Genomic DNA, 14085 nt, shown 5'->3' with positions numbered 1-14085 from the left:
TTCAATCTAAGGTGAAATATATACAGTTCATTGGTTTCAATATACAAGGAATGAATGAAAATGTTGACTTCAGGATACTTACTGTGATATATGAATTGGCCAAGTGTGCCCATCCGAACAAATCTGTCAACCTATACAAGCTCGCTAATTTACAACGTGTAAGTTTTTCTCCCTTAACAAATGTAGTGGTATCCATCCCAGGTAGGTCATTGATGGGTGTAATCAGTCCAGAGCCTAAAATAATTTTTATAAAAATGAGTAATAATACTATCTGTGAATGGAAGCATACAGCCACATTTAATATTTTACTAGAAATTACTATCATTGGAAATCACCACACCGTCTCAACAATCTTTGGCATTTTGAACTACTAAACATTGCACCTGAGTAATGCTCATTTTCTGACTTTCAAAAAAGGAAAACAGAACCGTGTTGTTGATGTGACACCAGTGGAATTTGAATTCTAGTACAAAATGCTGCCTTTTATTTTGCAAAGTATTTAACAAGCCATTCAATACAATAAAAAGTTTAATAACACAGAAGAAAATGTCTTCCTTCCAACTTTTGTCTCCATTCCAATTGATAGGTTAAATGGGTAATTTTTACATTGTATGGAACAATGGATCTTTTGATATCACATACATACCTGTAATAATCAGGAACAGAAATTTGAAAAAGCAAAAAAGAATTTTTAAGGAGTTTATTAAGAACATGTGGGCTGCATGTAAACCATACATTAATTGATGGACAGGGAAACAAACTAGTAAGATGGTATCTAAAGAAAGAAAATTTATCCTTTTAGCTATTAAAAACATGATTACTACACATTGCACACACTTCTACTTACTTAGAGGAGATGAAGAAAACCCTGCAAAAGAACTTGCCATAATGTAGTCAGCAATCTGCTGTAAAGCAAGCAATCCAGTTGGGTTATTGCCTTTCTTCATCTGTTCTTGTATAAGGGATTCCAGGTCCTCCCGAAATGCCTGTAAAGACATTAAAGTATTCCTTAATGTACCTGGCAGTAAAAAACAGTTTCTACCACTCAAGACTGGTACTTATTAATAGTTTACTTTAAATTTGAAATATTCTGTTATCTGAACCGCTATACTGAACTTCAGGGCACTTACAGAAGTGTAGTGTTGCTTAGTATGGATTGACTACACTTTCACTTGCTACTGTTGCTTTATTGTGGCAGAGCCAGGGAAAGGAGAACAGAAGATGCTTAGTAGCTTGTTGATTATTACATTTATATAGCTGAAGCTTTCTGGGCCGTTTACAAAAGTAAAAAGCAGAGAATATTAAAAACAAATATACACAATTTAAAACCAAAATAATTATAATCTATCCCAACAACATTCTGTTCTGTTCCCTATGTAGTCATGGAGTTCAACGACAGAGGTATTGCCCTAACCTGAGGGTCATGTCTAGAAACATTGTCAGCTGCACTTCCTCTACTGCCTTTTTCTCTAGGATTTTTGGAGACTAGGCAAGGAAAATAGTACGTACGTACACACATACACCTCTTCTCCAAAATATGGTAATTTAATAGATCCCTGAGGTAGATCTCTCTCTGCAACATTTTATCATCTCCTTCTCCTTCTCATGCTTACTTCTTACATTGTCCTGTCTCACTCTAGCATGTAACATTTTTATATCATGCATTATCCTACAACAGAGTTTTCAAGCATTTTCCAATTTTTCTACAAAAGATTAAAGAGTATGTGTGAAACTTCAAGTATTTTGAATCATTAGTGAAAGCACAACAGCAGCTGATGAAATACTTGGGGGGGAGGAGGCATTTTCACCTGAATCCAAAGCTATTACTTAGAACAAGGGTGGGCAGATGTCAGGCCTGCGAGATCTATTTTGTTTTATATTAGACCCCCAAGATCAACCAACCAGAGTCAGGAGCAAAAGGGCCTCTGAGCACATTCTCATCCCAGGAATTTATTTTCAATACCAGAACTGAGCTCATAGTCCAGTCACACAAAATCCCAGTTCTGGTCACTCCAACCTCCTCAAGTTCGCCTCCATCTCAAAAGCCTAATTTAGAATGGGTGAGGGTGGGGGAGTTGTCTTGTTGCCATTGGTAAAACAACTGGGAATCAGAAATGTGTGGTGAGCTACTGTGAATTACCCAGACGTGGATGTCTGCAGAGACATCCTGCACATTACCTGCACAGCTTGCATAGCAGTTTGTAGTTTTAATTTGCATGCATAGTGCGCATCGCAAGAACACGCTTGTACATTTTCAGTGCGTGCACTTTGTTACTTACTATCACATTCCATTACATTTAGAACCATACCCAGAGGAGTAGAAGATCCTGGGAACTGAACAGCACTGATTTGGAAGAGTGTTATATTCAAAAAGTATCATGAATTCCAACAAAACTTTATTCTGAGTGAGGGATAAAAAAACAACCTACACACACCTGGGAACAAGAGAAAAAAACCACCAAAAGCGCACACACAGTACAGCTGTTTTAAGAATATCATATCGGACCCTGTATGGCATCACTACCCTTATCTTAACATTGACAACTTCACATGACCTGTCTTAGACTGATTTCCTTCACCTTGGAAACATTGGACTACAACTCCCAGCATTCCTTACTGTTGGCCATGCTGGCAGGGGCTTCTCGGTTCAAGTGGCTGGGGCTGATGGGAGCTGAACTCCAAAGCATCTTGAGGGCACTAGGTTAGGGAAGGCAGCTCTAGAGAGTAGCAGTCATATCTGTGCGGAATGTCTTTTGCAGTGGAAGGTGAAATGAGTATGCTTGATCAGGGTTCTAGAGATGCTTAGACTACTCACTTTACTTTTCACATTGTTATCAACCACTTTTTACACCAGCTAAAAATACAACTTTAGCATGGCTTGAATTTTGAACTGCAGCAACTGCATATTTTTCTGGAAGCACATTAGGAATGAGCAGTGAGGTAGCCCCGTTTGCTGATGACAACAACTTATTTAAAACAAAAAGGAACTGCAAAGAGCGCCAAAAGAATTTTTCCAACTCGGGAGAATGGGCACCAAAATGGCAAATGTGGTTCAATCTATGTAAAGTGACGCAACTTGGGGCAAAAATTCCCATATTCGCTGATGGGTCTGATCTAGTGGTGATTGAACAAGATGTTATGATTGTGGTAGATAGCTTGATGAAAATGCCAACCCAATGTAAGGTTGCTGTAAATAAGGCAAATACAATGTTAGGTATAATTAGAAAAGGAACTGAAAATAAAATGGCCAATATCATACTGCCCTTATACAAATCTATGGTGCGACCACACTTAAGAATACTGTGTACAGTTCTCGTCACTGCACCTAAAAAGAATATTGTGCAGTTGGAAAACATGAAGTCAAGGGCAACCAAAATTATCAAGGAGCTGAAGCAATTCTACAAGGAAAGATTACCACATCTGGGTTGTTTAGCTTAGAAAAGAGGTGAGTAAGGGGAGACATGATAACGGTGTACAAACTTACGCATGGCATGGAGAAAGTCGATAGGGGACATTTTTCTCCTTCTCTCATAATACTAGAATCTGGGGTTATCCAATGATGCTGATTGGTGGGAGATTCAGGACAGATAAAAAGAAGTACTTCTTCACCCAGTGCATAATTAAACAATAGAATTCACTGCCACAAAATGTAGTGATGTAGTCACCAATTTGGACGGCTTTAATAGGAGATTGGACAAATTCTTGGAGGAGAAGGCTATGAAGGTCTACTAGTCCTGATGGCCCTATGCTATCACCAGTATCAGAGGCAGTATTCCTATGTACACCAGTTGTTAAGGAACATGAATGGAAGGGTGCTGTTGCACTCATGTCCTGCTTATGGGTTTCCCACAGGCAGCTGGTTGGCCACTGTGTGAACAGAATGCTGGACTAGATGGACCTTGGTCTGATCCAGCATGGGTCTTCTTATGTTCTTTACTGCACATTTTGTGTATGGTTGCACATTAAAAAAAAGCCCTGATAGCACCAGAGAGCCTACCAAGATAGGTAAACCTGGCCTCTGAGAAATTTGTATTCTGGGTTTACCTCTCTGTTGTTTCTCAATTATTAGATCTGGTGTCCAGACAATGCCCTCTCCACCTGCAACTGGAGCCTCTAATTCTTTCCCTGACTCCCTTCACCCCTGTAAGTCCAGGGCCATTACAGGAGTGAAGAGCATGGTTAATATTGGAGGAAATTACCTGCACAGCTTGCAATCCATTCCTAGGCTCAGCTCTGCAGGCAGTGCACAACAGATTTAGGTATCTTCACAACAGGGTTATTTATTACTATAATACATGAAAAAACACAAACTTCTGAGGAACTGCATGACACACTGTCTCAATTCCAAGGCCTGTATTAAAAGGGAGAAGGGGAATTTCCACTTGTATTTTCTGCAAGAGTTAAAAATGGCAGGTCCTCTTAAAGCTATATATGCAGTATATATATACAACTCACTCTAGCCCTTAATAAATTGCACTGTTGCTATAATCAGCTTCACAGTCCCGTCTGCATGTCCCTAAAACACCAACATATTGAGAGACTGGATAACAACACTGGACTACACTGCAGAGTTGTCATGCACTACTCTAACCCACCTCCCCTCCGACCGTAAAATGGGAATGACAACACTAGGCTACTTTGCAGCACTGCTGTAACCCAGACTTTCTCAGTCACAGCCCTATATCCTGCAATATGGGCACAATAATGATGAACTTTATCTGTACTTGTTGTCAGGGTAATTTTAAAAATGTTTATAAATTCAGAAAAAATATTAACAAGATCTGAGTTCGAAAGATCATGATGTTACTTTTTGTTTTTGGTAGACATACTATTGCCCAAACTCAGGTATACTAGATACCTGGAATTCTAAATTGTTTTTCTTAGGAGGCTGCTATTACGTCCTAAAAGGAAAATCCCCCAAAAGGCTTAATCCACCCAGATATGACTTCATTCATTTGCTAAAAGCACTGAAAGTCAAGAGCAGGGTAGTTTCTCACAAAACAAATGGGCAGAATATAGCTGCACTTTTCCCCTCATACCTTAAATTCTATAAAACATGTTTTTTTAAACAACCAAAAGGTGAGAATATGGAGATTACGGCTCATCAGGTAGGTCAATTGTCTTTTGCCCCTTGCTGTGGACACTCATGCACCCTGAGATCTACCAGGAGACCCTGATCTAACTTCTGCCCACCCCTGACATAGGAAACCCTTTTCAAATAGGGAGGCTCTTTGAATGTCTGTTCCAAATTCCACAATGCAATCACTTTAAAATCATCCAAATAAATCACTATGTATCTGAAGACTTAACATGTGAACTTATTATATGTGATTTCATTGTGTTAACAGTTACATGTCCTGATGCTCTCTGAAGTGGACTCTGACATTGTGCAATACTGCGGAACTGAGCACTACCGTGTATTAATATTTACTCTAAGAGGTGCAATGCAAAGCAGAAAGTTATGCTGTGTCTACCTGATCTTTATGAAACAAACTTTATTGAAACAAAGTATTTTAGTTTGCTATTACAAACATGCAAGCTTCCACATTATGCACATTCCACAAAAAACTTTGCCAACCTAGTTATAGGCTTGACTCAGGAGCAAATGTGCGTAACACACACACACCTTTTCTTGATGCATGCCACTATAGGGATTCAAAGTAGCTGTCAGAAGCAGCAGAAACATTTGCTGCCATATAGCAGTGCCAAAAGCAAAGTGAATACAGCTCTATGACCTCTGCAACTTGACCCCTCTGACCCTGGCTTTGCTACCACTTACTTGTAGAAGATCCCATGTCATCCAACAGTCAGTCTGGCTATACACCCACTGCCAACCCATACCCAGTTCCAGTTGCAAAAGTCTACAAGTCAGATGCATTGCAAATCTTGTATGTCAAAGCACTTCAGATCAGTGGCTTTGTTCATAGGAAACATAAGCTAAAATCTATATTTGGAATCTTAATGTGTGAATGTCAAATTTCTACTTACATAGTCTTGACTACATAATAGGACTGTAAATATTACTATTCCATGACATCTCAGTGCTGTTTAAAAATGAATATTTAGCCTACTCAGCATCCCTTTCAAATGTGTGTGACCTATTTTGACAGGCCACATTAAATATTTATATAAAATAGTCAATGTAGTATTTTTTCAAGTGAAACAGGAAATAATAATTTCAGATGAAATACTTGACAAAATGCTGAATCAGGAAAAGAAACCATAGCAATTGTTAGAAGGATTGTTACTAAATCTGTACACTACACTTTATTCAGTTAAGAAAATGTTTCAGCCAAGAGTTATGTGGATCGTGCAAGATATTGCAGAAACTCAGAAAAGCAAAACTCTGTAAGGTTCTTGAGTTAGCTTTCATATTTTTCCTGTATTTGTGGTGAGAGTTTTATCAGCTGTTCAGAGGACAAATGCTAACACCAAGTAAGCATGTCTTCAGTTGCAAACCAAACCAAAAAGGTTTTAAGACTTGTACATTGCCTTGAAAGTCTCTGGGCTAAGAACGTGATGTATAAAGCAAGACTGCTGCCAGAAGAGAAAATAAAAGGGAACTAAAGTATCTTCAAACAAGATCTAAATGTTCTCACAGAATTGCTTCATATTATGTATTTACTATTTTTATTTGTTTGGAAAAACAGACATTTTGTTTTGTTATGTGGAAGATGAAGCAACCTGGTTTTTATGTATATTAAATATGTAGCTCTTCTTAATTAAGAATCCCTTTTGCACTTGGTGTACAAAGATATAACAATGATCCTGTCTATCAGAGAAGTCAAAATCTGCGTAGCATGTTTTCCTGGCTGCTGAACTTGCAGAAAGCTGGTATTTTCAGTGAAGAAAACACAGTAAAATACCATGACTAACACAAGAGATGCTCACACAGCAAATCATACCAGAGAGCCTAAGGGACTGTGTGGGTGGATGTCCAAACTCAAACTAAAGGATGCTGGGAAAGTGGACTTAAACAAGTGAAGGTGTTTCTTGACCAAGCTCCCAATAGTCAAGAAACACTTAAATAACAGTTTTCTGAGTTGGTTTTCACAGGAAGAAACCCGCTTCCCAAAAAATTTGGTCCCTGAATGGCACTGTTAGCAATAAACAGTTACAGTTTCAGAAAGTCAGATGTTTCCAGCTAAATAATGTTTCATATGTTGACATCTGAAAAAAAAAACACCAGTGGATGAACTTGTACATTAGTAAATGTAATCCATCTGGTTTTAGTAAGAAACAAAACAAACAACCACGTTATTATACCATGTCTCTATAAAACTTAGCAAATATGCTCTAAGCAGACTGGCTAGAATACTGTACTATTTGATGGGAAAGCCACAAATTAGGGGGTGATAAGTGGAAAATGCTGAAGGAATTAATGGTTTAAGGTCTTAATTATCTGCATTACAGTATTACTAAAACTGCTAGATTATTCTAAATCTGGAAAAAGAAAGGAGAGGAAAACCCCAGTAAATTATTGGCAATACCAGTATAGCATCAGAATTGTGCTCAGATCACTTCATGTCTGGAAACTGCTGATAAGACAATATAAAACTAGAGCTAACTAAAAGCCATCTACACCCCACTTTATGTAACACACAAATGAAAAAATAGGCAGGGCTGACATGGAAAAAAGCAAGAAGGAATCAGCAAATGTAACTTCAATTTGCTGTTCCCTTTACCTACCCAGAAAGAAAGATTCTCCATAGACTCCACAGTTGAAATGCCAGGCTGGATTTTACATTGTGCACTGATGCCAGCATTATGCAATGCCTGAAACTGTGGGCAAGAAGCACCACTTGCACCATAATCTCAGCTGTGCAGAACACAACACCATCTACACACCCTAAGCACTAAGGAGCCCTAGTCCTGCGGAAATAAACTACAGTCCTCCTGGAATCTGAGTTAACTGGGGAAACCCAGGTGGCTGCGGTGTCCAGGAGTGCATTCTACCAGCTTAGGCTGGTACGCCAGCCGCGGCCCTATCTGGAAAGGATGGACCTTGTCTCAGTTATCCACATACTAGTCACATCCAGGCCAGACTACTGTAATGTGCTGTACATGGTGCTGCCTTTGAAGACGGTTCAGAAACTTCAGCTGGTGCAGAATGCGGCTGCCCGAGTATTGGTGGGGGTGAGGCGATCTGACCACGTAACACCTATACTGCACCAGCTGCACTGGCTACCTGCATGTTCCCGAGCCCAATTCAAAGTGCTGGTTTTGACTTTTAAAGCCCCAAATGGTTTGGGACCAAGCTACTTGAAGGACTGCCTTTACCCATATCACCCTGCCCACACTTTAAGATTAAAAAGAGAGGCCCTTTTCACCTGCCCACCAATGAGAAAAATCAGGTGGGTCTCCACACAGGAGAGGGACTTCTCAGCAGTGGCCCCACACCTGTGGAACAAACTCCCACCGGTGGTCCGCCATACACCATCCTTACAGGCTTATAAGAAGGCCTTAAAAAGGTTTTATTTTACTATGTCCTTCTCATAAATGAATCCTTTTGTTGCTTTTATTGTTAGTTTTTACTGTTAGCGTTAATTGTTTTTAACTGCTATTTTACTGTCTATGCTTTTATTGCTTTTAATGTTTATACTGTTTTTATGCATAGTTGTAAGCCGCCTTGGGAGGGCTAACCAGCTGTCAACCAGGGACTCACAAGCAGGACACAGTGGAACAGCACCCTCCCACCCATGTTCCCCTTCAACTGGTGTACATAGGCTTACTGCCTCTGATACTGGAGGTAGCACATAGCCATCATGACTAGTAGCCACTGATAGCCTTCTCCAGGAATTTATCTAACCCTCCAGGAATTTATCTAACTTTTCTCAACTCTTCTCCTTACGCGTATCTCCTATATCCAACATTCATCAATGACAACTTCAGCATCTGGATCCATGTGGAAGGGGGCCCTTGAGAAATTCCACGAGGAATTCAAGAACTCCCTGAGCCAGCCCACACAGCAAGTTTACTTTCTGGATTCCACACAACAATTATGTGATAGAATATAAATACCACCTTGTTCCAGAAACAAATGGACTACTACATTTAAACACATGCTTCTAGTTCACACCACATAATCCATAGTGTATAGCAAAGCATTAGGCATAACTGTATTCCCTTCGGTTCTTTGGACAGGGACAAACACCTGCAGAACTTACATCAACCATTCTTAAACCTATGGAATTCAACTGGGGAAGTAAAGAAACAGATTAGCACTCTTCAGGCATTCTACTTACTGCGTTGTATGAACACATGAAAAAAGAAATGCTTCAGCCCTGCCACCCCACCCCCCACACCTTGTTGCATCTGTTGCCCTGCACATGTAGAGGGTAACAGTCTGAACAGGAGAGCCTCCTGTGTCTGCAGAGGCTCTCCATGCAATTAAGAACTTTGACTGCAGAAATCATATAACACCAATTTCAGTGGAACTGTACTGGCTGCAATTTGCTTCTGGCCAGAGTTTTGATATCTTAAGAGAAACTAAATAGAAACCTTTTAATGTGCTTTAAATCTACTTTGTCATACTCACTTTCATCTACAATGATATTTTCTAAAAGTTTGATAATGGAATATGGATATTTTCCCAAACCTGTGAAGCAGCACCTTAGAAAACAGTAGCATAGCTACCATTATTAAACTTTTTTAGCACAAGAGTGTAGAAGGTTCTGTATAATATAAAAAACACAGTTCCTGCTCTCATTGAAAAGAAAATTGCACACAGTAATGATAGTTTGCGTTTTATTTAGATGCCTGAAGTGGCCTATGTAAAATGCACGCTACAGTTTATTCAGACATAGTGTTTTCTTTCCTAATGGAACATCTTTTGCTCCATGTTTTACAGAATTAGGGAAGATGGTGAATTGTTAACAGGTGACAGTGGAACTACTATTTTGCTTCTGTTTTCTCCCACAAGGGAAGTTGTGTTCAACCTGGTACAAGTAGACCAAATGTTATATGGAGGGATTTGCAGCCCAGAATAAATAAAGGACACGGAATAACGGGCTCAAGTTAAAGGAAGCCAGGTTCCAGCTGGACATCAGGAAAAACTTCCTGATTGTTAGAGCAGTGCGACGGTGGAATCAGTTACCTAGGGAGGTTGTGGGCTCTCCCACACTAGAGGCATTCAAGAGGCAGCTGGACAAGCATCTGTCAGGGATGCTTTAGGGTGGATTCCTACATTGAGCAGGGGGTTGGACTCGATGGCCTTGTAGGCCCCTTCCAACTCTGCTATTCTATGATTCTATGAAAGAAGTAGTTACTTTAAATGAGTTCAAGTCTCAAGGGCCAGCTGAATCACATCCCTGGGTGCTCAAGGAGCTTGCAGACATTATTTCAGAGCTGCTTTTTATAATCTTTGAGAACTCCTGGAGAACAGGTGAGATACTGGAGATGGGCAAATGTCATCCCTATCTTTAAGAAGGGGGGGGGAAAGGTAAATCCAGCAAACTACACACCCGTCATCTTGATGTCAATAATGGGCAAAATTCTCAAACAGATGATTAAGTGGGCAGTCTGTGAGCATCTAGAAAATAATGCATTGATTACTAGGAACATGGGTTTGTCAGGAAATACATATTTATAAAGAGAACACCAAAGCTATTAATCTTCCTTTATAAAATGGTAACATGTGGGTTGGACAATATAACAATTTGGTGGATCCACAGCAAGTTGAGCAACCAATCTCAAAAAGTGCTGATTAATGGCTCAGCATCCTTCTGGAAGGAGGTCTCAAGTGCAGTGCTGCAGAGCTCTGTTTTAAGCCCTGTGCTGTTCAACATTTTAATAAACGACTTGGATGAGGGTATTAGAAGGGTTGATTATCAAATCTGCATATGACACAAAGCTAGAGGGGATAGCCAACACCATGTAAGACAGGATCATGATTCAAAACAGTTTAGATAGGCTGGAACACTGGGCCAAACCTAACAAGATGAGATTCAACAGACATAAATGTAAAGTCTTGTATTTAGGTACAAAAAACAAACAAAACAAAGACAGGGAGACTTGGCTTAGCAGCAGTACATGTAAAAAGGGTGATCTACTACATCTACTAAGGTGTCTTAGTAGATCACAAGCTGAATATGAGCCAGCAATGCAATGCAACAGCTAAGAAAACTAATGGATTCTTGGGCAGTATTAACAGAAGCACAGTGTCCTGATCACAAGAAGCAAGAGTTCCACTCTACTCTGCATTAGTCAGCCTGCATTTTGAGTACTGAGTTCAATTCTGGGTATCCCATTTTAAGAAGGACATTGACAAGCTGGAGCATGTCCAGTAAAGAGCAACCAGTCTGGTAACTAAGTCCTATTAGGAACTATTGAAAGAGCTGTGTATGTACACTGAGAAGAAAAGATTAAGTGGAGGCATGATAATTGTATTAAATATCTAAAAGGCTGTCATGCAGAAGATAGAGCAAATGTGTACTCTGCTGCCTGAAGGAAGGACTAGAAGTGTCGGGTGAAAATTGCAGGGAACCAAACTTTGGCTAAAGAATAGGATAAACTTTCTATCAGTTAGAGCTGTTCTGCAGTGGAACAGATTATCCCAGGATGTAGTAGGTACTTCTTCACTTGAGGCATTTAAGCAGAGAGTGGATAGCCATGCTGTAGCTACATCCTGCACTGCACAGCCTGCACTGATCAGGGGTTGGACTAGATGACCTCTGAGGTACCTTCTAGCTCTATAATTGTATGAATAGTGGGCTCACTTAACATGAAAACTAGAGGAGGTCAATTGCTATTACAGGTATGAATACAAAGTAAATCTTTCATATACAATTAACAATATTATGCATTTTGGACAAAGATGAGATAAGAATATGGATTTCTTTGTATTGCTAACTTTAGGCATTCTCATGCCTGAAGTAAAAAAAAAACATGCCTAGATCAGGACTGAAAATCATTTCTTAAAAATGATTACACAGAGATGATGCCTTAACAGTGCAACCTTACACATGTTTTATTCACTACCTTAACATGCATGTTTTATTCAGAAGCAAGTTCCATTGTCCATTTAGGCTGCCATCCTATGCACACATACTTGGGCTTACTCTCAAGTAAGCATGTACAGGATTGCAGCCTAAATAGACTGTGGTATATTGTTTGATGGTAGGCTGGTCTTGTTTCCTTGGCACACAGACATATAAAAATTGGATAATGTCCAACAAATACATAAATTTAAAAGCAGAAAACCAGATCTCTTACAGATTTTGACAAATTACAATCTCACTTGGACTCCTGAAGGAGTTAAACAGACATGACTACAATTATGAGAGTCATTGAATTCACAATGGAATGTACATTAAGCTGGTGTTCCAAAACATTATCGCGATGATAATGTAAAAATAGTTTACCTTTTCCAACAAACCAAATCACGTGAAGGCATTAGAGGCAGCTTTTAAGTACAGAAGTCAAAGTAAGTGTGGAATGACGATCTGCATGTAAATATCCCAACAGTTTGTATCTGGCCAATGACTTCCCCTCTCTTCCCTGTGTCTAAGCAGCAATGAAATGTCATGTAGCTGGGGAAGCTACTTTTGTGCAGTGTTAATGAAGCATAGCATTAAGGGGGGGGGGGGAGCAAAACTCAGGATAAAGGGCTGTTTGTTCGCACATGAAAACTGTGCAAACAAATACTGTACAAACTATCCACTGATGATCCACATGAAAAGTTGCAGTCGTGAGGTATTCTTTCTTGTTATAATGTGGTCTGTGTGTTTCTCTCTTTGCTCAGTTTGTATTTGTGTGTGTATATGTATATAAAATGAACATACAACAATGCAAGTCTCTGAAAATGAAGATATACAGTTTTGTTTCCTTTTCCCCTTTGAATCCTACTCACGGGACTCTGCAGTATCTGTGTTACTCTCTTCCTTTGTTCCATCATGTTAAAGTCTTGCCTAAGGTCAGGAGACATGTTTCTTTCACGGATGTAGTCAGGGTCATTTTCATTGATGCGGTCAAAATATCTCTCTTTGTGAGGCACACTGGGTGGTGGAGGGGTTGTGACTACCCCCTGGCTCGTCTCAGCACTCATGCTTTGATCTGGATTATTCTCTTCACCTGGAACATTAATAAGTCAGGAGAGATTTAATGGAATTTAAAAACAAATAATCAAAGCGACCTTACAAGCATGGACAAATACAATCTCTTTTCTTCCTAAGGAGAAACAGAGAGCGGCAAATGTACTCAGAGCCCTGTAGTTCTACAAAACAGAAAACAGCAACAAGAAGTGTTAATATTTTATAACAATCCATTCACGTCTCCTTGTAGTATCCTCACTGAAGCAGATGCCACAGTTCTAGGTTTACTGTATACTAGGGTGACCATATGAAAAGGAGGACAGAGCTCCTGTATCTTTAACAGCTGCATAGAAAAGGGAATTTCAGCAGGTGTCATTTGTATATATGGGGAACCTGGGGAAATTCTCTCTTCATCACCACAGTTAAAGCTGAGTAACCAGATTTAAAGGAGGGCAGGGCACCTGTAGCTTTAACTGGTGTGATGAAGAGGAAATTTCACCAGGTTCTCCATATATACAAATGACATCTGCTGAAATTCCCTTTTCAATGCAACTGTTAAAGATAAAGGAGCCCTGTCCTCCTTTTCATATAGTCACCCTAAACTAGCTACCAATGAGTAATTATATGAATTCTATGGAAGCCAATTTATAGGCGTCAAAGGCCACCTGAACTGATCTTATGAACTTGCCCGAGGGACCTTTCAGATTTCTTCAGTTTTGGATCCTCTTTAACCAGTGGTCTAAAATCTAGATGTCAGTGACAATTACCCTTCTAGTCTAGGGTGATCATTAATGGAATTTAAAAACAAATAATCAAAGCGACCTTACAAGCACAAAATCCCACCCACCTCCAAATTCTTTATGAATGGCAGAGAACTCTGAAGGAAAAACAGATCTTTGTGCTAAGCACAAGAGATTAACCAAGATATTTATGCTTCTTCAAAGTTTGGCAAAGACATATAAAAGACCCCCAACAGTCCTTTACATGTAACCACAGACCAGGGCCTCATGCACTTTGTGTTGGACTTAGGAGGAAGAAGCATGAGGGAGAGTCA

At 39.6% G+C, this 14085-nt stretch overlaps 1 protein-coding gene across 12 annotated transcripts in view; it reads right to left on the bottom strand.

Moving 5' to 3' along the window:
• The window catches only part of ADD3 (adducin 3), a 144731-nt gene that overhangs the window by 17597 nt on the left and 113049 nt on the right, over nucleotides 1-14085 (bottom strand). For 11 of the 12 annotated variants that reach the window (XM_063132621.1, XM_063132629.1, XM_063132625.1 and 8 more), the window contains 3 exons: nucleotides 12851-13071; nucleotides 848-986; nucleotides 83-234 (listed from right to left, as the gene is read on the bottom strand). In XM_063132621.1, coding sequence (XP_062988691.1) covers nucleotides 83-234; nucleotides 848-986; nucleotides 12851-13045 — 486 coding nt within the window. In that variant the 5' untranslated portion in view covers nucleotides 13046-13071. Of the gene's footprint in view, nucleotides 1-82; nucleotides 235-847; nucleotides 987-12362; nucleotides 12500-12850; nucleotides 13072-14085 lie in introns of those variants that run through there. The other variant, XM_063132633.1, reaches the window with a different exon arrangement.

This window comes from Elgaria multicarinata, chromosome 8 (assembly GCF_023053635.1).
Source record: "Elgaria multicarinata webbii isolate HBS135686 ecotype San Diego chromosome 8, rElgMul1.1.pri, whole genome shotgun sequence".
Lineage (NCBI taxonomy): Eukaryota > Metazoa > Chordata > Lepidosauria > Squamata > Anguidae > Elgaria > Elgaria multicarinata.
This window is presented reverse-complemented; position numbering and strand designations above follow the sequence as displayed.